The sequence below is a fragment of the Oncorhynchus mykiss genome, chromosome 28, assembly GCF_057628025.1.
Source record: "Oncorhynchus mykiss isolate SJ-2025 chromosome 28, ASM5762802v1, whole genome shotgun sequence".
In the NCBI taxonomy this organism is placed as follows: domain Eukaryota; kingdom Metazoa; phylum Chordata; class Actinopteri; order Salmoniformes; family Salmonidae; genus Oncorhynchus; species Oncorhynchus mykiss.
The window spans coordinates 10,065,650-10,093,351 of NC_143049.1; the positions used below are offsets into that span (position 1 = coordinate 10,065,650).

At 43.1% G+C, this 27,702-nt stretch overlaps 1 protein-coding gene and 1 long non-coding RNA gene across 3 annotated transcripts in view; both read right to left on the reverse strand.

The window, feature by feature from the left end:
• LOC110508459 (uncharacterized) overlaps positions 1 to 10,681 on the reverse strand; it is a 30,170-nt gene extending 19,489 nt beyond the window's left edge. For both annotated transcript variants that reach the window (XM_021588986.3, XM_021588987.3), the window contains exons 1-4: positions 10,354 to 10,681; positions 9,329 to 9,531; positions 9,009 to 9,113; positions 8,683 to 8,778 (exon numbers count right to left, since the gene is read on the reverse strand). In XM_021588986.3, the coding sequence (XP_021444661.3) occupies positions 8,683 to 8,778; positions 9,009 to 9,113; positions 9,329 to 9,531; positions 10,354 to 10,378 (429 nt within the window). In that variant the 5' untranslated portion in view covers positions 10,379 to 10,681. The remainder of the gene's footprint in view (positions 1 to 8,682; positions 8,779 to 9,008; positions 9,114 to 9,328; positions 9,532 to 10,353) is intronic.
• LOC149970705 (uncharacterized) lies at positions 1,037 to 7,397 on the reverse strand. Its single transcript, XR_016492812.1, has 2 exons — positions 3,066 to 7,397; positions 1,037 to 1,329 (listed from the first exon to the last, which is right to left on the reverse strand). It is a non-coding gene; the product is annotated as an uncharacterized LOC149970705 (long non-coding RNA).
• Positions 10,682 to 27,702: the final 17,021 nt, after the last annotated feature.

Genomic DNA, 27,702 nt, shown 5'->3' on the forward strand with positions numbered 1-27,702 from the left:
AGGTTGAGTGCAACCAAAACATTTTACTTGGCTCGCTCAGTTTTGGCTTGACCAGGAAAAATAGAAACATGGTGTGGGAGAAAGTAGGAATTGCAGTGAATGCTGCCTCTTCAGAATGCCGGTCAGCAGTGGAGAAAAAGTAAAGTGGTTTGATCGTAAGTTAAATGCCAAAAAGGCACGAGTAGTGCCTTAGGCCCAGTACATTACTGGGGCCATGCTTCCTGCCATCCAGGACCTCTATACCAGGCGGTGTCAGAGGAAGGCCCGAAAATGTTCAAAGACTTCAGACACCCTAGTCATAGACTGTTCTCTCTGCTACTGCACGTCAAGCTGTAACGGAGCGCCATGTCTAGGTCCAAGAGGCTTCTAAACAGCTTCTACCCCCAAGCCATAAGACTCCTGAACATCTAATCAAATGGCTACCCAGACTATTTGCATTGCTGCTACTCTCTGTTATCATCATCTATGCATAGTCACTTTAATAACTCTACCGACATGCACATATTACATCAATTACCTAGACTAACCTGTACCCCCGCACATTGACTCTGTACCGGTACCCCCTGTATATAGCCTGGCTAATGTTATTTTACTGCTGCTCTTTAATTATTTGTTACTTTTATTTCACATTTTTTGTAGGTATTTTTCTTAAAACTGCATTGTTGGATAAGGGCTTGAAAGTAAGCATTTCACTGTAAGGTCTACTACGCCTGTTGTAGTCGGCGCATGTGACAAATAACATTTTATTTGAGTGAGATGAGCCTCTCTCCTCTAGAACGAAGAATTGCCGGCATCATACGAGATACGGCAGTGGTTCCCAACCCATTTCCGGTTACTGTACCACCAACTGAATTTTGCTCTGCCCGGTGTACCCCTGAAGTAAGTCTATGGTCACATGAATCTTCTCTAGTAACCCCCAATGGATTGATCAAGTACCCCCAGGGCTCCTAGTACCCCTGGTTAGAACCACTACTGTAAGGGATACTACTGGGGGCCATCGCAAGTTCAGGTTGAAGGTAAGGATACAGCATATCAATTTCATTCAATTCATATTTATTGATCACGATATTGAAAACAAATAGTTTTTTCGTTGTCCTGTGTTTAAAACAAATAATTGTAGGCTAATGATTCGGAACAAAATTAATCAAACAATAACACGACAATGTCATTAATACACATAAAAGAGCGCCTATTGCAGAGAGTGACTCGCAGAGATCCAGTCCCCGTGCCACCCAGGAGGAGTTAACTGGTGACCTTGCCAACCAGGGGAAGTCAACTCGTGCCAGTGCCACATCAAGTCAGGAACCAACGGTGCCGACTGACACGGTCCTGAAAAAACAAGACGACATCAATAACTCCACCCTCTAAATAAACAATCAATTGAGTGAGGCATTAAATAACATAAATGATTCACTAAAGCAACTGGTCACATGTGCAAATCCAATGTTCAATGGATAAAAGAAAATTCATCTAAACTACAAAATGTAATTTATGCATAGGGTCGTCAGTTCGGTCCACCTGCTGTAGAGGGAGGCCAGGCTTGATGAACATATTTTGGAGCACACTACAAGCCATTACAATATGGCAAAGCCTTTTCTGGTCAATATCGGGGCGGCAGGACTAGTAACCGAAAGGTTGCAAGATCGAATCCCTGAGCTGACAAGGTAAAAAAATATGTCGTTCTGCCCCTGAACAAGGCAGTTAACCCGCTGTTCCTAGGCCGTCATCGACAATAAGAATTTGTTCTTAACTGACTTGCCTAAAGGTAAAATGTAAAAATATTGCAATGTGCCCCCCCCCACAGAAGACAAGCACAGGCCCTTGAGCATGCCAATTGTGTGCTCCACCATGGACCTTGTAAGTGCATGGGCCGCCATCATCAGTGGGGTAGGAAATGAACACCGCCAAATGAGGGTAGATTTTGTCTTTGGCGGTTAGAAAGTATATTTCACAGGCCACGTTGGCGGGTGGTCACACAGAGTTTTATTATTTTTTATCCAAAGCCCACATGTAGAAGGCTACTAAAGTGTGCTTTGGCTCTTGTTTCTTGGCCAGTTACATTGTTTTGTTCACATGCCAGGTTGTTTTTCAATGTTCATTTGCTGCAACAGTCTGCTGCTGGGAAGACATCTCGCAGTCTGAGATTTGTTTTTAAATCAAGTTACCCAAGTTACCACAGTAGCAGCTTGTTCCTTGAAAGGCCAGCTGAAACATTGTTGTCTCATCTAATGATTGTGCTTGACTGAGAATGGATCACTACCAAAAACTTCTATTCATTAACTTTTAGTCTAAGATTTCTACTTGGGAGCACATCATGTACTTGTGAAAAATGTCAGCATAGAGCCCTGAGCTATGATAATAAATAAGTCGTATCACTCGGCATTTTGTGGCAGGGCAGGCACTTTGTTGATTCTTGATGTTCAGTTGTAGACGTTCTTGATGTTCTTGTTTTTATCATCGGATCTAAATGAGTTCTTTTAAACATACATTGGTTAAAGTCCTAAAAATGAAATGAAGCAATACCCCATTACGTCTTACTAGTAGTACATGTATTGCCTTTGAAACATTAGAAAGCGTGCTCATCCATGTTTTTGTGGTTTTCTTTGGTGTAATTATGGAAAAAAACATATTTTGTCTGATAAAAAAAATCTGAGTGGCTGGTAGATTTGTTTTCATATACCTGCCACAGTGGCTGGTAGATTTGTTTTCATATACCTGCCACAGTGGCTGGTAGATTTGTTTTCATATACCTGCCACAGTGGCTGGTAGATTTGTTTTCATATACCTGCCACAGTGGCTGGTAGATTTGTTTTCATATACCTGCCACAGTGGCTGGTAGATTTGTTTTCATATACCTGCCACAGTGGCTGGTAGATTTGTTTTCATATACCTGCCACAGTGGCTGGTAGATTTGTTTTCATATACCTGCCACAGTGGCTGGTAGATTTGTTTTCATATACCTGCCACAGTGGCTGGTAGATTTGTTTTCATATACCTGCCACAGTGGCTGGTAGATTTGTTTTCATATACCTGCCACAGTGGCTGGTAGATTTGTTTTCATATACCTGCCAGTGGCTGGTGGACCAAAAAGTTAATTTCCCACCCTTGTCATCAGCCAGGGTTTTAACAGATCTCTGTCTCCTACAAAGAGAGAGAACCATTAGGACAAATCAAGTTGCTTTAGCAGTGTCAAATATACTTCATATGAGTAGGCAACACTCACCAATAAGCCATCCATCCTCAACAGCTCCCTCCTGTAAGCGAAGGCCATCATTGCTGTTCTGCAGAATGAGCGAGTCGTGTGTTCCACCTGGCCACCACATTCAGTAGCATCTTTTGGGCATCACATATGACATTCATTGAGCGGAAAACCTTTCTGTTCATATTTGAACCCGTTTTGGGATGGTGCTTTTATCGAGATGTGGGTATCATCTGTTGCTCTGATCGTATTTGAGAAACCGTTGATGGAAAACAAACCCCTCTTGACTTCAACCTTTTGTGCGACGGTGTATGGAAATTGGATGCAACTCTAACCCTTGCTGATGATTACATCCAAAACAGCTGGCATGAATCAGCTCATCTAGGGTTGTGAGATGCCAAACCAATGGCAAGCTCCAGCTGAAAAATGCTGTTGCCAAAAACCAGAGTGGATAGCACTTGGATGTGCACTGGAATGGCATGCGTTTTATTTGTTTGCCTTTCTAAAGTAGGTATTAAATCTGGGCATAAATCCAATAATATTGGCTTTGGGAGATGAAATCTGTAATTCCTGCAACAACAAAAAAAGTCCCACCCGCCTAAAAACACACTCTCTGCGAAATGCAGCATGTGACACATTTTCCAACAGAGCGAGATCAGCCATCTCCCATTCGATTCCCCATTATCTCAGTCTTTTATAGTATTTCAACAATGGTTTCACATGTCCCTCTAATTTGACAATTTATTGTACTTTATATAGATTACTATCGTAACAAATGTGGTCAAATTATATTAAACAAAAATATATATAGAGCACACAGATTAGTTTCCCTGAGTTTGTATCTGACACTTTGAGCAGAAATTCTTCAGATGTGCAAACCCACAGTCTAATAAGCTTTCTGGGTGGCTGGTATCAGACGATCCCGCAGGTGAAGAAGTCGGATGTGGAGTTCCTGGGATGGCGTGGTTATATGTGGTCTGCGGTTGTAAGGCCGGTTGAACGTACTGCCAAATTCTCTAAAACGACATTGGCTTATGGTAGAGAAATTAACATAAAATGATCTGGCAACAGCTCTGGTGGACATTCATGCAGTCAGTATGTCAATTGCATGCTTCCTCAAAACTTGAAACATCTGTAGCATTGTGTTGTGACAAAACTGCACATTTTAGAGTTGCCTTGTGTCGCCAGCACAAGGTGCACCTGTGTAATGATCATGCTATTTACCCTGTAAGTAGACTATGGACAAGGTAAACCAATGTCACTATCCCTTTAATTGTTGCCCTAATAGTGGTAAGTGAACCGAATGCCTGATTTATGAAGGTCAACACCCTCTTTTTGTTTGTGAGTTCTTTGCCTTTTCCCACGGTGATGGATGACAAAGGGACTCATTTTTATCCCACAGTGAAAAAAGGGAGCCATGGAAGGCCACGACACAGTTCCTTAAGGTGAGATTAACTTTAAAAGGTAGAATGTTAATGCAGATGTTATGCACAAGCTTCTGAAGCTAAGATATGATACAGAAATATCCATTACATCCACATGTTACGGATATCATAAATGACACTGACAAGGAAAAGAGGAAAAAAACAACACGTCTTGTAGTCGAGTCACTAAACCTCGACTCCCGAGTCCAAGTGCTCAGGTCAGTAGGTCTGAGTTTACAAGCTTCTCTTCTAGTTGTCTGTTACATATTTGACATTGCGCCACCCACTTTGCAACAGCTGCTGGAAAAACATTTAAAAGCAAAACAAATGATTCAGGGTTCTTTAGATTTGGCTCGGATTTGGTAGAATAAATCTGCCCAGCAACAACTACTGGCGGGAAGATTTTCATGTGAGCATTGGAGTAACGCAAAGATTTTCCTCCCTGCCTAATGGTCATAATTGCCTGCAATATGCAATAGCCTATGAAACTAATTAAGTCATTCAGGTTCACACACATTTTATTTTAACAATGTTGAATAGTTGTGTCAAATCAATAAGGATATTTTGAAGGGATGAATGGTCTCCATATGGAATTGGCTATTGCGCCTGTCAGATTGATGAGATTATTATTTGCAATAATTGGAACAGCTTCTCAGCTACATTTTTGTAATCGCCCACTGATATTTGTGGATGTTTTTTTGTTTATTGCAGAGTGAAAACTAAAGGGAGACTTGTCAGAAGAAACCTGGCTATGGGATGCAGGGGGGAAATTGAGAGAGTAGAGCGACATGACAAATGTAAATACTTTTTTTTTCTCTAGGAGAAACAAATAGCTAGACTGTTGTTTTACAATTAAACTCAATACTATTGTTTTCAATTTCGTAAAGCAGTTTGTGTTTCTTAACCAGGTGTGGCTACCCAATAAGCACTGGGTCCATTCCATCAGCCCCATTGTGACGAATGACGTTGTTTTGATAGCTACACTATATATACATAAGTATTAGTGGATTTGGCTATTTCAGCCACACCTATTGCTGACAGGCGTATAAAATCGAGCACATGACCATGCAATCTCCATAGACAAACATTGGCCATAGAATGGCTTTACTAAAGCACTAAGTGACTTTCAATGTGGCACCGTTATAGGATGCCACCTTTCCAACAAATCAGTTGGTCAAATTTTTTGCCCTGCTAGAGCTGCCCCGGTCAACTGTAAGTGCTGTTATTTTGAAGTGGAAATGTCTAGGAGCAACAACAGCTCAGCCGCAAAGTGGTAAGCCACACAAGCTCAAAGAACAGGACCGCCGATTGCTGAAGCGTGTTGCGCGTAAAAATCGTCTGTCCTCAGTTGCAACACTCACTACCGAGTTCCAAACTGCCTCTGGATGCAACATCAGCACTTACCTATTCATCAAGAGCATCATAAAAATGGGTTTCCATGGCGCAGAAGCCGCACACAAGCCAAAGATCACCATGTCCAATGCCAAGCGTCGGCTGGAGAGGTGTAAAGCTTTCTGCCATTGGACTCCGGAGCAGTAGAAACGCATTCTCTGGAGTGATGAATCATGCTTCACCATCTGGCAGTCAGATGGATGAATCTGGGTTTGGTGGATGCCAGGAGAACGCTACCTGCCCCAATGCATAGTGCCAACTGTAAAGTTTGGTGGAAATTGAATAATGGTCTGGGGCTGTTTTCATGGTTCAGGCAAGGCTTCTTAGTTCCAGTGAAGGGAAATCTTAATGTTACAGCATACAATGACATTCTAGACGATTCTGTGCTTCCAACTTTGTGGCAACAGTTTAGGAAAGGCCCTTTCCTGTTTCAGCATGACAATGCCCCCGTGCACACAACGAGGTCCAAACAGATATGCTTTGTTGAGATCGGTGTGGAAGAACTGGACTCGCCTGCACAGAGCCCTGACCTCAACTCCAAGAAACACCTTTGGGATGAATTGGAATACCGACTGCGAGCAAGGCCTAAACGCCCAACATCAGTGGAAGCAAATCCCTGCAGCAATGTTCCAACATCAAGTGGAAAGCCTTCCCGGAAGAGTGGAAGCTGTTATAGTAGCAAAAGGGGGGACCTACTTCATGTTAATGCCCATGATTTTGCAATGAGATATTCAACGAGCAGTTGTCCACATACCTTCTGGCATGTCAAGCTCTACGTAGCTACGTTAGTGTCAACTATGAGTAGCTACCACAAGAGATTGGACTTCTGTTAACGTTATGTCCTTGTTAACAATGGACCCTGTGTGAATTGGGTATCCCATGATCCCGTGAATGTGAAGCCTGCAACCTCTCTACATCGCTAGTGTCAGCAGTGATGGAGATAAACCAGATAGATTCAATGTGGATTTACATCACTATATCGCTATTGGATTAGCTAACTCTCCCTCGACTGGTGAAACGGATTCTCCCTCTGAAGGCCTCTCCTTGGCTCTTATTTGACTTTGGTAACTAACTCAGTCGTCAATTGATAAGTCTGCTCTCTCTACTTTTTATCTGCTGGCTTTTTTGTTGTTGTGTTCTGTGGGTCCCTGCCTGTGCTAGACTAGTTGTTCTCTGGCTTATTACTTAGTTATGTCGACCGTGGTGGTTGGCTAGCTAGGCTAGTTACCTGGTTAGGCTAGCTAGCAGGCTAAAATAAACTTCAGCTGGCTGGCTTGCTGGCTAAGATAACATTATTTGATAATTGGTTAGATTTGATTTATTTAACTAGGTAAGTCAGTTAAGAACAAATCCTTATTTTACAATGACGCCTGCCCTCCCCCAACCCGGAAGACGCTGGGCCAATTGTGTGCCGCCCTATGGGACCCCCGATCGCGGTCGGTTGTGATACAGCCCGGAATCGAACAAGGGTCTGTAGTGACGCCTCTAGCACTGAGGTGCAGTGCCTTAGACCGCTGCATTTCGCAAACTTTGGTTTACTTTAATGAAGGTGTAAGCTAGGTGTTGATTGCAACTGGCTGACTCACGCAGTGCTAACGTTAGCAGGTTGGTAGGGCAAATGTTAGCAGGCTACTTGGCTAGCAACCTTAAGCTGATTTGTATCAAATTGCATTGGGACTTTTGATGCGCATACTAATGCAAATCCATATGTTACATGTTGTTACGTTTATGCTACCTACCCTTTAACAGAAATCAAAACTCTCACGGTAGCTACCCTTAGTTGATGCTAATGTAGCCACGTAGAGCAACGTAGCTATCAAAACAAGTCCTTCGTCACTATGGGGCAACAATAGACCCCATGCATACTGGGTAGCCACACAGGCAAAAATCAAATAGTTGACTGGTGATTATGGGGAAGCAAGAGTCGCTTGTCTGATGTGAAGCATATGATCGGAGCGGAGCGGAGCCTGCCTGTCTGTCTGCCCCACAGTCATTGCTTGCTTCAGTGCAACTCACCAGCTGATGTGTTCCGCACCCTTCCCACTGCTAGAGAACAGAAGCCTCGCTGCTCTGCACACCCAGTGCTGCTAATATTCTGCTTATCATAGTAGCCTATTCAGTTCAAGTGCAAATATAAGTCACGAGATGGCGAGTCCAAGTCACTAATGGTCGAGTCACAAGTCCTGAAAATCGGGACTCAAGTACTACAACACTGTCAATTATAGACCATATAAAACCTTGATGAACGTCAGCTATACTGAGACGTTCGAAAGGTGCAACCTAAAAAAACATAATGAATGTAACATTTCCTGGCCCATTCACCCCCTATCTTTACAAGACTGTAGAACATGCAAACAAAATCAACTTGGTTTGGATTGTTTCATTAACATCTCATCTTTTGTAACTAATACTAGGAGACAGCTGTGAGTGGAAAAACAAACTCAGTGAGCCCTGTCTAAAAGCCATGAAATATGATTGTCTGAAAAGCCTTTTTTGAGACTACTGTGTAATGGTCAGAATTCATGGAATTTCCTACTGAGAAACATATAAAATAAAGCCTGAACTCCAACATATTGACTTCAAGGATAATTATGACATGGTTTCATTTGGAAATTAACTTTATTTGTGCATGCTCAGATTAACTTTTACACGGACACAGCCACTGACCTGGAAGAAGAGTTCCCTCTCCGTTGGCTCCTCCATTAGGGTTTCAATCAGCTTCGTGAAGCTTGCCTCTGATGCTTCCACATTTGGATCTGAAACCTGCAGAAAGAATGCACAGTGGATAAATATAGCAACATAGGTTAATCCTTTACAATGTTTATCCATAATGCCATTTAGCAAATATACTTACAGCCTTACATACTGTATACTTAGTATTTTGAGGCGAATGTGGGAATAAAACCCACATTATAAGTGATCCATGTTACAAGGACCACACTCCAACCAACTGAGCCATTAGAATCACGATTCCTTCTCTGAGTAGTCCTCACCTCTCCCTTGTGATTGGAGACACAGCTCCTCATCCTGTTCAGGTGTGGCTGAACGGTGTCAGGGCGACACAACTCATCATCACAGCGACATAACTCTAGGACCAGCTGTCAATAAAATGAGAATTGAGTATTCATGGCAACAGGTGTGTGTGTGAGATCGTTGAGTTTAATGTTGAAGTAGGTTGAGGTTTCCCCTAGATACTTATCTAAAGTAAATCTTGCGTTTCCTTCAATAAAGCTTCAGATTTGACGGTACACTGATCCTAGATCTGTGCCTAGCAGCAAATTCTACATCTTTCCCTCTTGTCACCCCCACTCACCCGTGCTCTTAGTCCCAGGAGGAGTTGGACCCTCTCTCTGTAACTCATTAGCTCCGGGACTATTTCCAACACGGTGGTGGCAAACTCCTCCAGCAGCCCATAGTCCATGATGTCTCTCCGCTCGATCACCTGCCACAGAGCTGCACACACCAGCCGCAGTGGCGGAACAAAAAGACGCAGAGACGACAGAGGAAGAGGGGGACCTAGAAGAGAAGATGATGTGCATTCAAACATAACTTGAATGAAAAAGCAAGCTAGCTACTATAACTTGGGCAGTACTGTATATAATGCCCCAACCCTTTCTGCACTTGTTCACGCCCCTTTCCAGCTCTTCTAGATACAGGCAGGTGTAAACAACAGTACCCTCCCTCCATGTCAGATATATAATGAGTAACAGTGGGAGGGAACACCTTCTTGGAATAAAATTGAGCCTTGATCAACGAGGAAGCCATAGAGAACATATTAAATTATTAGAATTCCTAATTCTATGGAGGAAATTACAGTATATAACTACACACATTACACTAGGCTACACACATTACACTAAAAAACATTCCTGTCTGAGTTGCACAACATTTCTAATGACGCATATTCTTGAGTTATTATACTAATGCATGCTTTTATATCTGGTTATGGGTATTTTACTAAATCGGTTATGGTTTAATTAAACACGTTCCAAGGCTCAAGCCAGGGCCCAGCTTCAGCTTCAGGCTGAAGAAGTGGGGAAGGGCTACAGTTCTGACGTGCAAAACGACTTGCCAAAATCTATAACTGACCCTTTACCTTAACAAACCCTTAACCTTGACCCTAACCAAATATTTGACCAATTCTCAGATTAAATATTTAATTAAGCTCCATATATGCAACTAAATAAACCATCTTTGTTATAGCACATTTCCGCGAGAATACTGGAAAAGATGGTGGTTGGCTAGCTAGCTAGTAAGGTAGCTAGCTTGAAATTGAAGCAGCAATGCAGACTGGAACATGTCACCCATACAGTTAATTGCAATATATTAATAATTTACCCTGTTCCTCCCGGAGCGTTTGCATTTTGTGCTTTCGTAAACATTAGCTACCCCAAAAACAGTGGATCTCTTCACAGATCTGTCCGTGAAAATCTTGTTTACAGCATCACACGGTGCATAGTACGACATTAATAACGCCTGTTTTTCTGTACCATGTTATCATCTTCAACGTTACAAATGTTTAAGCTACACAATTGTTATTTGTAATATGTCCTATATAATGATACGTTAAATTCTGCAACGGTGTGTATGTAGATAATCGTTTAAACAAATGGTTCAAACTGCAGGCAAAATTGTAGAAAGACACATGGGGGCCTTCCAAACACGTGATTTTTAAGTGCGGAAAATGTGATTTAAAAAGACGAGGGAAAACGTGAGTGAAGATTTGTTTTTTTACGGGTGTAAAAATAACAAATTGTGGATAACGAGGAAAATCCGTAAAACAATCTTGCATGTAAGTTGTAAAATTGAGAATATTTCATTCCAGGCAATCAGTTTACCATATAGCTGGGGTGGTCTCATGATGCATATTCTGTTGCAAAAACTTTCGTCTCTTGCAAAACGTTTTGCAACAGAAACCGTTTACACAAAATGCTGTTGAGTTCCGTTTTGTTCTTAAACGGAAGTTGTAGTTCAGTCTTGTAGTCCAGTCTTGTCTTCCCTGTAACGCACAGCGTTGAGATTGCCTGCATTGACGACAAGCTCAGTCCGATGATGTTGTGACATACCGCCCCAGACCATGACCCTGCACCTCCAAATCGATCCCACTCCAGAGTACAGGCCTCGGTGTAACGCTCATTTCTTCGACGATAAACGCGAATCTGACCATCACCCCTGGTGAGACAAAACCGCGACTTGTCAGTGAAGAGCACTCTTTGCCAGTCCTGTCTGGTCCAGCGGTGGTGGGTTTGTGCCCATAGGCGACGTTGTTGCCTTACAACAGGTCTACAAACCCTCCCTCCAGCCTCTCTCAGCCAATTGTACCTGTCCCGCAGGTGTGCTGTTCTGATGTACCGATCCTGTGCATGTGTTGGTCTGCCACTACGAGGACGAGCAGTTGTCCATCCTGTCTCCCTGTAGCACTGTCTTAGGCGTCTCACAGTACAGACATTGCAATTTATTGCCCTGGCCACATCTCTAGTCCTCATGCCTCCTTGCAGCATGCCTAAGGCAAGTTCACACAGATGAGCAGGGACCCGGGGCATCTTTCTTGTGGTGTTTTCAGAGTCAATAGAAAGGCCTCTTTTAGTGTCCTAAGTTTTCAAAACTGTCACCTTAATTGCCTACCGTCTGTAAGCCGCTAGTGTCTTAACGACCGTTCCACAGGTGCATGTTCATTAATTGTTTATGGTTCATTGAACAAGCATGGGAAATAGTGTTTAAACCCTTTACAGTGAAGATCTGTTAAGTTATTAGGATTTTACGAATTATCTTTGAAAGACAGGGTCCTGAAACACAAGCATTTTGCTACACTCGCATTAACATATGCTAACCATGTGTATGTGACCAATAACATTTGATTTGTGTTTAGTAAATCTGCCAGATCAGAGGCAGTAGGGATGACCTTCAATCAATCAAATGTATTTATAAAGCCCTTCTTACATCAGCTGATGTACAGAAACCCAGCCTAAAACCCCAAACAGCAAGCAATGTAGGTGTAGAAGCACGGTGGCTAGGAAAAACTCCCTAGAAAAGGCCAGAACTTTGGAAGAAACCTAGAAAGGACCCAGGCTATGAGGGGTGGCCAGTCCTCTTCTGGCTGTGCCGGGTGGAGATTATAACAGAACATGGCCAAGATGTTCATAGATGACCAGCAGGGTCAAATAATAATAAAAATAATCACAGGAGAAAATGTCAGTTGGCTTTTCATAGCCGATCATTCAGAGTATCTCTACCGCTCCTGCTGTCTCTAGAGAGCCTATAGTTTTGGCAAGTCGGTTAGGACATCTACTTTGTGAATGACACAAGTAAATTTTCCAACAATGGTTTACAGACAGATTATTTCACTTATAATTCACTGTATTACAATTCCAGTGGGTCAGAAGTTTACATACACTAAGTTGACTGTGCCTTTAAACAGCTTGGAAAATTCCAGAAAGTGATGTCATGGCTGTAGAAGCTTCTGATAGGCTAATTGACGTGTACCCGTGTACCTGTGAGGAGGTGTACCTGTGGATGTATTTCAATGCCTACCTTCAAACTCAGTGCCTCTTTGCATGACATCGGGGAAGCCAAACCCGAAAAAAAGCCATCGGTCTATTACAACCTATACTACCGGTCAAAGGTTTTAGAACATCTACTCATTCAAATGTTTTTCTTTATTTTTACTATTTTCTACATTGTAGAATAATAGTGAAGACATCACTATTACAGCAAGGAAGAAGCCACTGCTCCAAAACAGCCATAAAAAAGCCAGACTACGGTTTGCAACTGCACATGGGGATAAAGATCGTACTTTTTTGAGAAATGTCCTCTGGTCTGATGAAACAAAAATAGAACTGTTTGGCCATGATGACCATCGTTATGTTTGGAGGAAAAAGGGGGAGGCTTGCAAGCCGAAGAACACCATCCCAACTGTGAAGCACGGGGGTGGCAGCATCATGTTGTGGGGGTGCTTTGCTGCAGGAGGGACTGGTGCACTTCCCAAAATAGATGGCATCATGAGGAAGGACAATTATGTGGAGATATTGAAGCAACATCTCAAGACATCAGTCAGGAAGTTAAAGCTTGGTAGTTAATGGGTCTTCCAAATGGACAATGACACCAAGAATACTTCAAAAGTTGTGGCAAAATGGCTTAAGGACAACAAAGTCAAGGTATTGGAGTGGCCATCACAAAGCCCTGACCTCAATCCCATAGAAAATTTGTGGGCAGAACTGAAAAAAACATGTGTGAGCAAGGAGGCCTACAAACCTGCCTCAGTTACACCAGCTCTGTCAGGAGGAATGGGCCAAAATTCAGCCAACTTATTGTGGGAAGCTTGTGGAAGGCTACCTGAAACGTTTGACCCAAGTTAAACAATTTAAAGGCAATGCTACCAAATACTAATTGAGTGTATGTAAACTTCTGACCCACTGGTAATGTGATGAATGAAATAAAATCTGAAATAAATAATTCTCTACTATTATTCTGACATTTCACATTCTTAAAATAAAGTGGTTATCCTAACTGACCTAAAAGGGAATTTTTACTGGGATTAAATGTCAGGAATTGTGAAAAACTGAGTTTAAATTTATTTAGCTAAGGTGTATGTAAACTTCTGACTTCAACTCTATCTAGCTAGCAATGGCAATTATGTTAGCATATTTCATACTGAGACACCTTGTTGGGTTTCAAATAATCAATACTTAAACTTTCAGAGGAAGTTTGAGTGAATTAAACATGTTTAATTGTTTTCATTAGCTTATTCTCCCACTTCCCTGAGTTTTAAAACAGGGGTTTAGCTATCTTGGAATTAAGAACAAATCCAATAATTTTATCATCAAGAATATAATTTTTTCACAACTTTTTAAGGAGAAACATAAATAACGCAAGAACATTTCCAATAACCTTTTCGAGGAATAGCACATTTGCTTTACTTTGTTCATAAGTCTATACTTCAGAAGACATTTCCTCTTAAGGTTTTGTTTATCTGGGCCCAGAGACTTGGATATGCACTTTTGCTAACTATTATTAGTCCTTTAAGCATTAAATGGCAAGGCGGGAATTTTTATAGCGCACGGGGCTGTAGGCCAGAAGGCCACCGTGGACAAGAGTACGGGGTGGAAAGATCTTCGATAGTAAAAGCATTGCATGAATCTAGCATCGTATTTGTTGGTCTGAAAAAAAAAATCATGCAATTCTATGTCATTTTACATGTTAGCAGAATCCTTTTTTTTTTATACCACACAATTAACCGAAATTACAGGCTAAGAATGGACAGAAATAGGGCTGTGTTTATCTTATATTTCTCCAATGCCAAATCCATGTGTCTTGTTTGCAACGAAACTGCCCGTTTGCAATTAATTACATCTGAGACGTCATTAGGGATCTTGAGCATGGTACTTCCAAAAGTTCGGCTTACCTTTCGACCCCGGGGACAGAGTAGGCCTAGCGAGGCAGAACATGTAAGCTTTAACTACTTTAACTCACACGTGTTTCCCTAAAAGCTACCTGGGTTTAAACACGTTCTATTGAACAGAAAGTGAATAGCTAAATCAAGTGATAGTAACATAATTGGATTACTTCCCAAGCAAAGGCAGTCCCTGAATGTGAAATAACCCGAAACAATGACATCCCCATATGCATCAGTCACGTTTTAACAGGGTATTTTACCACTTGTTTCTAGCATCAAGCATCGCGGACCAAAGCTCTGTTATAGATCATTTGATATAATCGGATCAGTTGTATTTTCTTCAAAATATCTAATACAATTTTATTGGCAGCATAGACATTTAGCAGATGTTATTGCGGGTGGAGCGAAATGCTTGTGTGCCTAGCTCCAACAGTGTAGTACTACCTGACAATACACACGTATACAAGTAAAATAATGTAATTAAGAAATGTAGAAATATTAGGACGAGCAATGTCGGTGTCCGGAATACATACAATACCAGTCAAAAGTTTGGACACACCTACTCATTCAAGGGTTTTTCTTAATTTTTTACTATTTTCTACATTGCAGAATAATAGTGAAGACATCAAAACTATGAAATAACACATGGAATCATGTAGTAGCCACCCTTTGCCTTGAAGACAGCTTTGCACACTCTTGGCATTCACTCAACCAGCTTCATGAGGCATGCCAATTGCACTCTCCCTCAATCGGTGACATTGACAAAACTGCAAATAGAGTGGCCATTTATTGTCTCCAAGCACAAGGTGCAACTGTGTAATGATCATGCTGTTTAATCAGCTTCTTGATAATCCATCCACAGATGTGGCCTATCTTGACAAATGAGAAAATGCTTACTAATTGGGATGTAAAACCAATTTGTGCACAAAATTGTAAGAAATGAGCTTTTTGTGCGAATGGAAAAGTTCTGGGATCTTTTATTTCAGCTCATGAAACCCACACTTAACATGTTGCGTTTAATATTTTTGTTCAGTGTATTTATTCATAGTAGTACACAGGGACTAGTCTCTAAATGACCTTCTCTGCTGCTTCAAATGACTCAAACCAATCCCTTACAATGCAGTGGCAGTGTGTGGGTAAAATCACGGGGAAGCCAAACCAGAAAAAGCCATAGGTCTATTACAACCTATACTACCGGTCAAAAGTTTTAGAACACCTACCCTATTCAAGGGTTTTTCTTTATTTTGTACTATTTTCTACATTGTAGAATAATAGTGAAGACATCAACACTATTAAATAACACATATGGAATCATGTGGTAACCAAAAAAGTGTTAAACAAATCTAAATATTTTCTATTTGAGTTTCTTTAAATAGCAACCCTTTGCCTTGATGACAGCTTTGCACACTCTTGGCATTCTCTCAACCAGCGTCATGAGGTAGTCACCTGGAATGCATTGCAATTAACAGATGTGCCTTGTTAAAAGTTAATTTGTGGAATTTCTTTCCTTAATGTGTTTGAGCCAATCAGTGGTGTTGTGACAAGGTAGGGGTGGTATACGGAAGATAGCCCTATTTGGTTAAAGACCAAGTCCATTTTATGGCAAGAACAGCTTAAAAAAGCAAAGTGGAACAACGGTCCATTACTTTAAGACATGAAAGTCAGTCAATCCGGAACATTTCAAGAACTTTGAAAGTTTCTTCAAGTGCAGTCACAAAAACCATGAAACACTATGATGAAACTGGCTCCCATGAGGACTGCCACAGGAAAGGAAGACCCAGAATTACCTCTGCTGCAGAGGATACATTCATTAGAGTTACCAGCCTCAGATTACAGACCAAATAAATGCTTCACAGAGTTCAAGTAACAGACACATCTCAACATCAACTGTTCAGAGGAGACTGCGTGAATCAGGCCTTCATGGTCAAATTGCTGCAGAGAAACTACTACTAAAAGAAACCAATAAGAAGAGCCTTGCTTTGGCCAAGAAACACAAGCAATGGACATTAGACCGGTGGAAATCTGTCCAAATGTAAGATTTTTGGTTCCAACCGCCGTGTCTTTGTGAAACGCAGTGTAGGTGAATTGATGATCGCAGAGTGAAGGAAAAGCAGCCAACTCCTTCAAGACTGTTGGAAAAGCATTCCAGGGGAAACTGGTTGAGTGTGCAAAGCTGTCATCAAGGCAAAGGGTGGCTACTTTGAAGAATCTAAAATCTATTTTGATTTGTTAAAAAAAAAATTGGGTTACTACGTGATTCCATGTGGGTTATTTCATAGTTTTGATGTCCTCACTATTATTCTACAATGTATAAAATTGTATAAAATAAATAAAAAACATTGAATGCGTAGGTGTGTCCAAACTTTTGACTGGTACGGTACGCGTGTGCATAAGTACGATCATTTTATTTGGATACAGCAAATAGTGTCTTATAAGCACAATCGTATAATCAATATGGTGAAATACCACTTAGACTATGAAGGCAACATGAAGTTACTGCTATGGATTTTGTCCCAGAGCAGACAGTTCCACATTCCTCCACATGGTGGCACTGTGCACCATGTGTATGCATGCGCTATTTTACTCTCCGCCAGGACCCTAAATCTAGCACTTTCTTTTTTTTTTAAACGACACAATCTCTCTAAAAGCACACACACAGCATCTCTCAGACAATGACTCATGAATAATTCAAAGGCTCTTAGATGTAACTGTTATTTTATTTCGGTGGATAAATTCCCAGTTTTCCTCTTCAGAGTGTTTGTGAGAAGATGATGGGAACTCAGGGGACCGCTGGGGAAAGATTGCCATGAACCTCGACTTTGTGTGTGTGTGTGTGTGTGTGTGTGTGTAAATGCCTGAGCCTAGTTCTTTTATTTACGAAAAGACACCATGGGACTTATTAGACATGTATGGATGCCTGTTATTCTAACGCTGCTGAATCTGAGCCATTATGGTTGTATTTTTACTCTAATCATTGGTATGCAAAGCTTCACTACTCAAACACGTTTGAGAATGCTGGTAGTGTTCAGTCATTTCACAGAGGAGAAGGCTCAGTCAGAAACCCAAATAAAGACAATATTGACCAATAACAGTCCACAGAATGTGTTAATCCAAGCTTACCAACGAAACACACACACGCAGAGAGCCAATGGCCATAGAGTGGGGGTATTCTTCCCCATTCTGCACCTGGGGTAAAGGGGTTGGCTCATTGTGTTGGAGGGATCAGGGTCTGGGCTCCATTCAAAAGTGTCCTTGATGATTTGCTCCCTCTAATTTGATAGGACTGAAAGACAGATGGACAGACATGGTAGAAGCTCTATTCAGTATTTTCGGACCATCACTTGCTCTTACCTACTGTAGTGTCTCTTTCAGAATTCAGATCTACCTGGGGTTTCACCAATGGCAGAGGGAAGGCAAAAAACTGTTTGGTTTGGAATGTAGCCATGTGGGATGAGAACAGGAGCAGATGTGAGGAGCTCTCGCCAGAAATGGAACCAGGCCCTAGGGACCTCCTGAGCTGAGCGCAGGTCTCAGTCCAAACTGCTGCTTCTGTTTTGTGATTCTCTCTCTCTCTCTCTCTCTCTCTCTCTCTCTCGAGACACGTATGTCCTCCCCTGTATCTCTCAATAAACTGTACCTTACTATGCCATGTGCTCACTGACTGATAGGGACATGGTTGCATTTTGTGAATCATCATTCAACGAGCGCATTAGCTCAAAGGAGACACATTAACAACAGTATATTATTTAAACAAAAATGCTATTTTCTAAAAGACAACATTTTGCCTAACTTTATTCAGGAATGCTTTATCAGATAACATTTACACTTGAGTGGTTTAGCAGACACTTATCCAGAGTGACATACAGGAGCAATTAGGGGTAAAGTGCCAACCAGTTACCTACTTGTCCAATGCTTTAAGTGCTAGGCTACCTGTCGCCGTATGTAGCTCAGCATCAGTGGTGGAAAAAGAACCCAATTGTCATACTTGAGTAAAAGTAAAGATGCCTTAATAGAAAATGACTCAAGTGAAAGTCACCCAGTAAAATACTTCTTGAGTAAGTCTCTAAAAGTATTTGCTTCTAAATACGCTTAAGTATCAAAAGTAAATGTAATTGCTAAAATGCACTTAAGTATCAAAAGTAGAAGTATAAATAATGTCAAATTCCTTATATTAAATCAACCAAACAGATAGCCAAGGTCACACTCCAACACTCTCAGACATCATTTACAAACAAAGCATTTGTGTTTAGTGAATCCGCCAGATCAGGTAGTAGGGATGACCAGGGATGTTCTCTTTATAAGTGTGAATTGAACCATTTTCCTGTCAAAATGTAACGAGTACTTTTGGGTGCCAGGGAAAATGTATGGAGTAAAAAGTACATTCTTTTCTTTAGGAATGTAGTGAATTAAAAGTAGAAGTTGTCAAAGAATATAAATAGTAAAGTACAGATACCCCCCCCCCCCCCCCAAAACTACTTAAGTAGTACTTTAAAGTATTTTATTTAAATACTTTACACCACTGCATAGAATCAAACCAGTCCATTAGCATATTTACAGATCCCGGGATTTTGGGATTCATTCCTCAACGTTATTTGCGTTGTGGTTGATCGGATCAATTAAATCAATCATAGCAAAGAGCTGATACACAGTACACAGAAAAAACACACATAATGCTTTTATGAAGATAAGAAGATCATTTAGAGGGAGATTCTCATATGTTTGACAGTTACCTCCGTTAGCGGGCCAACAGCCTGCTGGGTAATTTATCTGACGGTTTACGCCAGAGAGGATCTAAAACGTACACTCCGAACACGTGCCAAACAAACCCCCCCCCCCCCCCCCCCCCCCTCCAAATGAACAGCGCTCATGACCTACATTTGATAATTTGAGTAGAGCATGAGGCACAGGGGATGGAGGATCCTGTGGATAAGCTTGTAGAAAGCTAACACATACATCATTAGTTCCAAGTCACTTGTTTCACATTCTGTGGGCTAACATGGTCTGAAAGAGCATTGTCGACCCAGGTTCAATACCGGGTGGGTCGCATTGGTGCCGTGACTCAGATCACGCAATTGGTTGTCTATGGTCTGCTAGATCAGTGGTTCGTGAACTGTGGGGGGTTGGCAGGAATGTTCACCAGAGCTGTTGCAAGAGAATTTTTATATTAATTTATCTACCATATGCCGCCTCTAATGTCGTTTAAGCTTATTTGGCAATAGGTCCATCCGGCCTCAACCGCAGACCACGTGTATAGCGGTTTGCTGACGTCAACGTCCTGAACAGAGTGCCTCCTGGTGGCGGTGGGGTTATGGTATGGGCAGGCATAGGCTACGGACAACAAACACAATTGCATTTTATCGATGGCAATTTGAATGCATAGAGATAACGTGACGAGATCCTGAGGCCAATTGTGAAGTCCGTCTAAACAACACGAGCAATGGACATTAGGCCGGTGGAAATCTGTCCTTTGGTCTGATGAGTCCAAATGTAAGATTTTTGGTTCCCAACACTGTATCTTTGAGACGCAAAGCAGGTGATCTCCGCATGTGTAGTCCCCACGTGAAGCATGGAGGAGGAGGTGTGATGGTGTGGGGCTGCTTTGCTGGGGACACTGTCAATTATTTATTTAGAATTCAAAGCACACTTAACCAGCATGGCTTCCACAGCATTCTGCAGCAATAAGCTATCCCATCTGGTTTGTACTTAGTGGGACTATCATTTGTTTTTCAACAGGACAATGACCCAACACACCTCCAGGCTGTGTAAGGGCTATTTGACCAAGAAGGAGAGTGATGGAGTGCTGCATCAGATGAACTGGCCTCCACAACCACCCAACCTCAACCCAATTGAGATGGTTTGGGATGAGTGTGACTGCAGAGTGAAGGAAAAGCAGCCAACAAGTGCTCAGCATATGTGGGAACTCCTTCAAGACGGTTGGAAAAGCATTCCAGGGTTCTCAAGCTGATTAAGAGAATGCCAAGAGTGTGCAAAGCTGTCATCAAGTCAAAGGGTGGCTACTTTGAAGAATCTCAAATATAAAATATATTTGGATTTAACAGTTTGTTTGGTTACTACATGATTCCATGTGTGTTATTTCATCATGTTGATGTCTTCACTATTATTCTACAATGTAGAAAATAGTAAAAAAAATAAAACAATAACCTTGAATGAGTAGGTCAAATCAAATTTTTTTAGTCACATGCGCCAAATACAACCTTACTTACGAGTCCCCCTAACCAACAACGCAGTTAAAAATAAATAAAATATGGATAAGAATAAGAGATAAAAGTGACAAGTAATTAAAGAAATTAAGTGGGTTCAAACTGTTAACTGGTCCTGTATTTATGTTCTCTCCGACAACCAGAGGGGGTGTGAACGGTTTCTGTCATGAACAGGGCTTGTGCACATAGAAATAGACGTGGTGGGGGGCGCGGGACGTTCCCCAAATGCTGGAAGGGGGGGCCCGAGTGGAAAAAGTTTGGGAACCTCTGTGTTTGATTGAGGAGGTCAATGTAGTTTACCGAGAATGAACAGTATCTGGAGCTCTGGCCTTGGTACTGTATGACGTATTAGTGTGGTTGGTCCTCACTGAATAAGTTCCTGAAATCTCTCTCTCTCTCTCTCTCTCTCTCTCTCTCTCTCTGTCTCTCTCCTCTCCCCATCTCCCTTCTCTCTCTCCTCTCCCCATCTCCCTCCCCTCTCTCTCTCTCTCTCTCTCTCTCTCTCTCTCTCTCTCTCTCTCCCCATCTCCCTTCTCTCTCTCTGTCTCTCTCTCTCCTCTCTCTCTCTCTCTCTCTCCTCTCCCCATCTCCCTTCTCTCTCTCCCTCCCTCTCTCTCTCTCTCTCTCTCTCTCTCTCTCTCTCTCTCTCTCTCTCTCTCTCTCTCACTCTCTCACTCACTCAACCTATGTCACGGCTTCCACTCTGTATTGCTGCTCCAGATAAGGAATAAATATTTTTTTAAATATAGAGATATCAGTTTCCCCCTCGGACGCCTGATTTAAAATGTCCTGCCCTGGGATAGAACACACACACACGCAGATGGGGAAGGGGGAGAAAATAAGGTCATTTCAGCAGTGCTCTCCGATGTGGTTGTGACTGTGTTGTCAGAGGGGATGAGTGGACTGGTGATGGGGACAGACAGAGACAGTGGTCTGAAAGCCTCTGTTTAGACTGTGGATCGCAAGGACGACTGGGCTGACCTTGAGCAGGGCTGAGCGTGCAGACATGCACAGGCAGACATGTACAGACAGACATACACAGACAGACATGCACAGACAGACATGCGTGCCACACGAAATAGCTAATGTAGTCTGGATACACTGTCCGACTCACTTACCTACTGTGAGTTTGATGGAAGTGATGTCTTCTTGCTAGAGATGTTTGTGTTTTGTGGTTACTGGAAAGTTTGGGCGCCTCGGAGCTACGGTTTCACCACGGGGGCAGATTTATGTTCTATTTTGTGTTATACAAAATATTCCATTATAAACCGGGTAGTTTGGGTCCTGGATGCTGATTGGCTGAAGGCTGTGGTATATCAGACATGGTTAAAGAAGGATTTTTAAGCCTTGAGACAATTAGAGACGGATTGTGTATGTGTGTCATTCAGAGGGTGAATGGGCAAGACAAAAGATGTGCCTATGAACAAGGTATGGTAGTAGGTGCCAGGCGCACCGGTTTGTGTCAAGAACTGAAACGCTGCTGGGTTTTTCACGCTCAACAGTTTTGCGTGTGTATCATCATTTTGCGTCATCCCGGTGGGATGCTTGACACCTTGTAGAGACCATCCCCTGACGAATTGAGGGCTGTTCTGAGGGCAAAGGGGGGTGCAACAATATTAGAAAGGTCTTCCTACTGTTTTGTACACTCAGTATGTACTGTATTACATTTACTCAATTCAAAACATCCCTCAAACTCCACTCTGGACCTCAAAGCCTGTTCCACTGTGCTTTCCCCCCCAGTGCTGGTTTAGACCTGGGACAACAGGTGTGTGCAATTAATTATCAGGTAGAACAGAAAACCATCAGACCGGACCTCGTCGGGTTGAAAAACTGCAGTACATTTTCACTTTCCTTATTTTCTCGTAAGTGGACAATTGGTCTCCATGCGGTGAAAATCAAGACACACACCGAGGACCTGGGTGAGCTGACTCACTGTCTCCCGCAAACGCATGAACTGAGCCATCGCAAATGGGCAGTGGAACCAGGACGAGGGTAAGTAATCCAGCAGATGAGTGTCACATGCGTAAAGGCATGAGACTCCGTATCACGCCGTTGTCTTCTCTCCAGCTGCACAATGCTGCTACTGTTAGTTAAACAACCCCTGTTCCCGGAGAGCTACCCTCCTGTAGGTTTTCACCCACGACCCCCGTTTATCTCGTCAACCAGCTAATTATTAGGATGAGGTGTGCTAGACTGTGGTTGGAGTGAAAACTTAACAGGACAGTAACTCTCCAGGAAGAGCCCTGGCCTATAGGATCTCTCTCTCTCTCTCTCTTTTGACCCAGTTACACAGGTTTGGTTCCCCCTCTCTCACACACACGTATGTGCACGTACGCGCACACTCTCACCGCGTGGGGTTTGTGTGCATGAGTGTTTCCCTTTGTACAAGTGGCCCACGTAAGGGAACAAAACTATTGGCCTGCAGTTCATTTACAGTTAAATACGTGACCCTCTCGTTGTGGTGTCACTGGGCCTCTGAATGCAGCTGCTGGTTACGGTGCGTTAATTCATTCAACACACACGCAGGCACACACACACACACACACACACACAGCTCAGTATATTCCCACCCAACCATGAGATAACTACTAACACTGTTCTTTACGGTAATAGGCTGACTGTTATGGGGGACCCTCATCTCGTTCAACGTGGCCCTCAGAGAGTTTAATAAGGTGACCCGCGGAATGCACTGTGTGTGTGTGTGTTCTTTCATGGTGCCAAACGCTGGCATTCGGCAGACAACACACTAAACACGGCATGCATGTGTTGTGTGTGCGTAAGACGCCCATATTTGGAAGGCCGCCACACAACTTTGATTAAGACCTTAATTACCCCAGAAACCCCTGCCTCAGGCAACCGTTGTACAGGAACTACTGTGTGTGTGTGTGTGTGTTTGGGCTCATAAGTCCAGGCGTCTGTATGACCTTTGACAATTTGGATCCTTCATATTGTATTGCTCAACACTGAACCCTAACAAAGAATTCAACATGTGTGTCTCTATTCAGCTTTCCAGTAACAGTATGGGTCAGTGGGACACTACACATGACCCCAGGGGCACGGGGGTCAATTCTGTGAAGTGACTGCAGTGAAAAGGAAAATCTTGGAGAAAGGAGATGCATGGTTTTATTGAGTTAGAATAGACAGACAGACAGCCCGAGGGTCCTATTCATTATAAGTGGACAGACCGCTAACAATTTGCCCTGTGTCATAGAAAGTGTATTAAATTCAATAACCAAATGTGTCCATCTCTCTCTCACTTCCCTCTATCTCCTTTCTATCATCTCCCTCCTCTGTCCCTCTGTCACTATCATCTCCCTCCTCTGTCCCTCTGTCTCTATCATCTCCCTCCCCTGTCCCTCTGTCTCTATCATCTCCCTCCCCTGTCCCTCTGTCTCTATCATCTTCCTCCCCTGTCCCACTGTCTCTATCATCTCCCTCCTCTGTCCCTCTGTCTCTATCATCTCCCTCCTCTGTCTCTCTGTCTCTATCATCTCCCTCCCCTGTCCCTCTGTCTCTATCATCTCCCTCCCCTGCCCCTCTGTCTCTATCATCTCCCTCCCCTGTCCCTCTGTCTCTATCATCTACCTCCCCTGTCCCTCTGTCCCCATCACCTCTCTCCCCTGTACCTCTGTCTATCATCTCCCTCCCCTGTCCCTCTGTCTCTATCATCTCCCTCCCCTGTCCCTCTGTCCCCATCACCTCTCTCCCCTGTCCCTCTGTCTCTATCATCTCCCTCCCCTGTCCCTCTGTCTCTATCATCTCCCTCCCCTGTCCCTCTCTCTATCATCTCCCTTCCCTGTCCCTCTGTCTCTATCATCTCCCTCCCTCTGTCCCTCTGTCTCTCCCTGTTACCCTGTGTATCAGTGAGTCATGAAGAGAGTAAGACCGGGTCACACTGAGACAGAGGTCGAGAGTGGGCCTTTTCACTGTCCTCCATCTTAGGTTCCATAACTTCTCCAGCATTCCATGACCTTTCCAACAAGGCCGCCTGCCGCCCAGACACAGACTGCATGCAGCACAGGAGGTTGGTGGCACCTTAATTGGGGAGGGTGGGATACATTCCAGACATTTATTATGAGCCGTCCTCCCCTCAGCAGCCTCCACTGGTATGCAGTACTGTCAAAACAACACATTCATCTCTGCCTCTAATGCCAACATAAAAGAGCAAAGAGGAGGGAAGAGACAGAACTCTGTAGTTGAGTGTAAGTAGGTTAGGGCAGGAATGTAGACTTAATGCACAGAGATTGATGATACATGTGGACCATCAAGGGCCTCTGTGGGGCCCGGAGGGGACAAGACAAGAGGGGCCTTTGTCACTCACTGTGTGTGTGTGTGTGTGTGTGTGTGTGTGTGTGTGTGTGTGTGTGTGTGTGTGTGTGTGTGTGTGTGTGTGTGTGTGTTTGTGTGTGTGTGCGTGTGTGTGTGTGTGTGAGTGGCGATATGGGGGCCAAGAGAAGATGGTGGAAGAGAGAGAGAGAGTAAATGAATGGGTGGAAAACTGAATAAGTCAGACCACTGCTTCCTAATGTCATTACTAACCGTAATACATCTGGACCCATCTGAAACACACACTGAGTGTGTGTGTGTGTGTGTGTACATGCGTGTGTGGTAGTTGTTTTTCTGTGGTGTTGCAGCTGGTAAGTTTGTCTTTATGCTATGCGCATGAGTCGCGTGTGACGATCACTTCAAATCTACATGAATGATCACTCTTCCAATTGATAAAGAACAGACTGAAAGTCATTTTTGCACATTTCAGCGGTGTTCGCCAAAAAATGTAGCCCGTTTGTGTTGCAGTAGTACAGTGTGACTGTGGCAGTCCCTGATAACTCCCTCTGGCTCCATCTGCTCTGATGTGAAAGAGCAGGACAGGTGAAACAGCTCCCTGATAGGCGTCCATTAGATTCCCATAGAGGGGTGATGGTTCGTTTGAGGATTCAGGGCTGTGTTACTCTCATCTGATTGGAGATCGATAGGTTTGATTTTTTATCTAAGGAGGATGAAAGTTCAGCAATCGATTGACACGCAACATCGCGTCAGTTCCTTCTCAGATGTCATGGGAAAAGTTGAGTCAAACTTCTCACCGTGGAAGTGTACTGGTCTGTCATACGACAGTGTTCACATACGAGAGTGTGTAAAGCAAGGCTGGTTCAGGTCAATTCCATGGGAACAGAATTGAGCTAGGACTCGGATTGTTCACCTTAATGCACACTAAACCAAAAGCATCGATTTCAACTCTACCGTATGCACGAGGACTACTTTTACCAATTCACAACGACACATTGTAAACAACACACATTCACTGGAAGATCTGTGCAGATGCAAAGTTTGGCAACAGAATTTCTGATAAACCTCCCTCTGTTTTTTTTGTTGTTTTTTTTTGTGACCAATTTTAAGATTCAAAGATGCCGTCAGAAAGAATGGTGTGCCAGCTATGACATAGCCTCTGCCGAGTCCCCGACAACCGGACGTTCCGGTTTTTCAAGGGAAATGGGAAGAGAGCCCGTGATGCCGGACGTCAAGGTGACACACCATCTTTAACTCCTCCTCCACATTGACTGGATTGGTTGAACGGTGCAGAAGAGAACCTCCCTCGACCACTTTTTCCCCCCTTCTTCTCCTCGTCAAGACCAGTATGTACGGGGTCGACACTGAGTGTACAGAAAACAACATTTGGAACACTGCTCTTTCCCATGACACACCTGGGCATTCCACACACGGGCTATTTTAAATGAGCTCTGCCAATTTGGGAAATGCTCAGTACAGGGAAATGTATCGTCCCCATATCTTCTGGTTAAGGTGTGTATCCTCACACACACACACACACCTGTATGGACACAACAAGGGGTGGGCCGGCCTGTCCTTATCACATTTGATTCCACAACTTGAAGACACCAGTGCCTGGGGAAAAAGTTCCCTCCAGACTCTCTCTCTTCTCTCTTCGCTCGCTCTCTTCTGTTTTGTCGTTGTTGCTCAGGGGTGAATGTTTTTCTCAGAGACAAAGGGAGGTTGTTCACTCCTAGCATCCACCGTATCCACATGAAACTCTTGTATAATGATCCACCCTTTACAACCCTCTGGCCACGTCTCTAAACCCTGCTATGTGTGTACTGTGTCCACACATCCTTAGTCCAACTCTTAATCGAATGTATCCATCTATCCATTGCTTTTATCTCTCTCATATACACATATGTGTATATATATGTATATATATATATATATATATATATATATATATATATATTTCTACACTTTCTCCATTGTCCCAATTCACCCTTCTCTCACTCTGCATGTGCATCAGCCCATCTCTTTCCATCTCACTCTTGAAGTTTGACTTGAGACTGGTGAAATAAGTCAACTTATCAGAAGTTGTTCAAAAGAGTCGAAAGTACATTCCTACTTTTGTGGTGACCAAATATAGAAGAAGGATGTTCACCCAGTTTTGGGCCTCATGCGCCTCATCTCCCAACATAACCGACAGTAACTCATGTTTACCCGACTAATGTTATTGGTTCCAAGCGCCAAACAACATACAGAAACACTCTATGAGTGTGAAACAAGTGATGCTTCTGTTGCTCCGTTTCAACAAGGAACATCCAGCTTTCCCTGTAGCGAGTCCTGACTCTGAGTGTGCTTGTGTCTTTGTGTGAAGACAGAGCCCCAGGACGTCCCATTGCCACTGTAGGGTTGGTGTGTCATTCTGTGTTGTCTGTCAGGAGTTTCAACCTCTTCATTTGATTCTGAAAGTCTTTTTTTGCTGTTCAAAGGCCAGGGGTCAGAGGTTAGAGTTCCTTGGGCAGCCTTTGTGGCTGAAGTTAGGACCCAGGGCTAGATGGCAGGGGAACACTAGATTGCTCAACTGCATGTGTGTGTGTGCACGTGTGTGTGTGTGTGTGTGTGTGTGTGGCCTAGGTCACACAAGACATGACTCAGCAGGACGAGGAACATGGCTTTAGGGCGATTGGGGTGAAAGATCAGACTCTGTTGGATGTCCAAGAAGGGGTCCTAGTTGAGACTGTATTCACTTATTTCAGACAGCGCTCACAAAACTCTCCATTGTCCTAAAGCAGGGCTGTC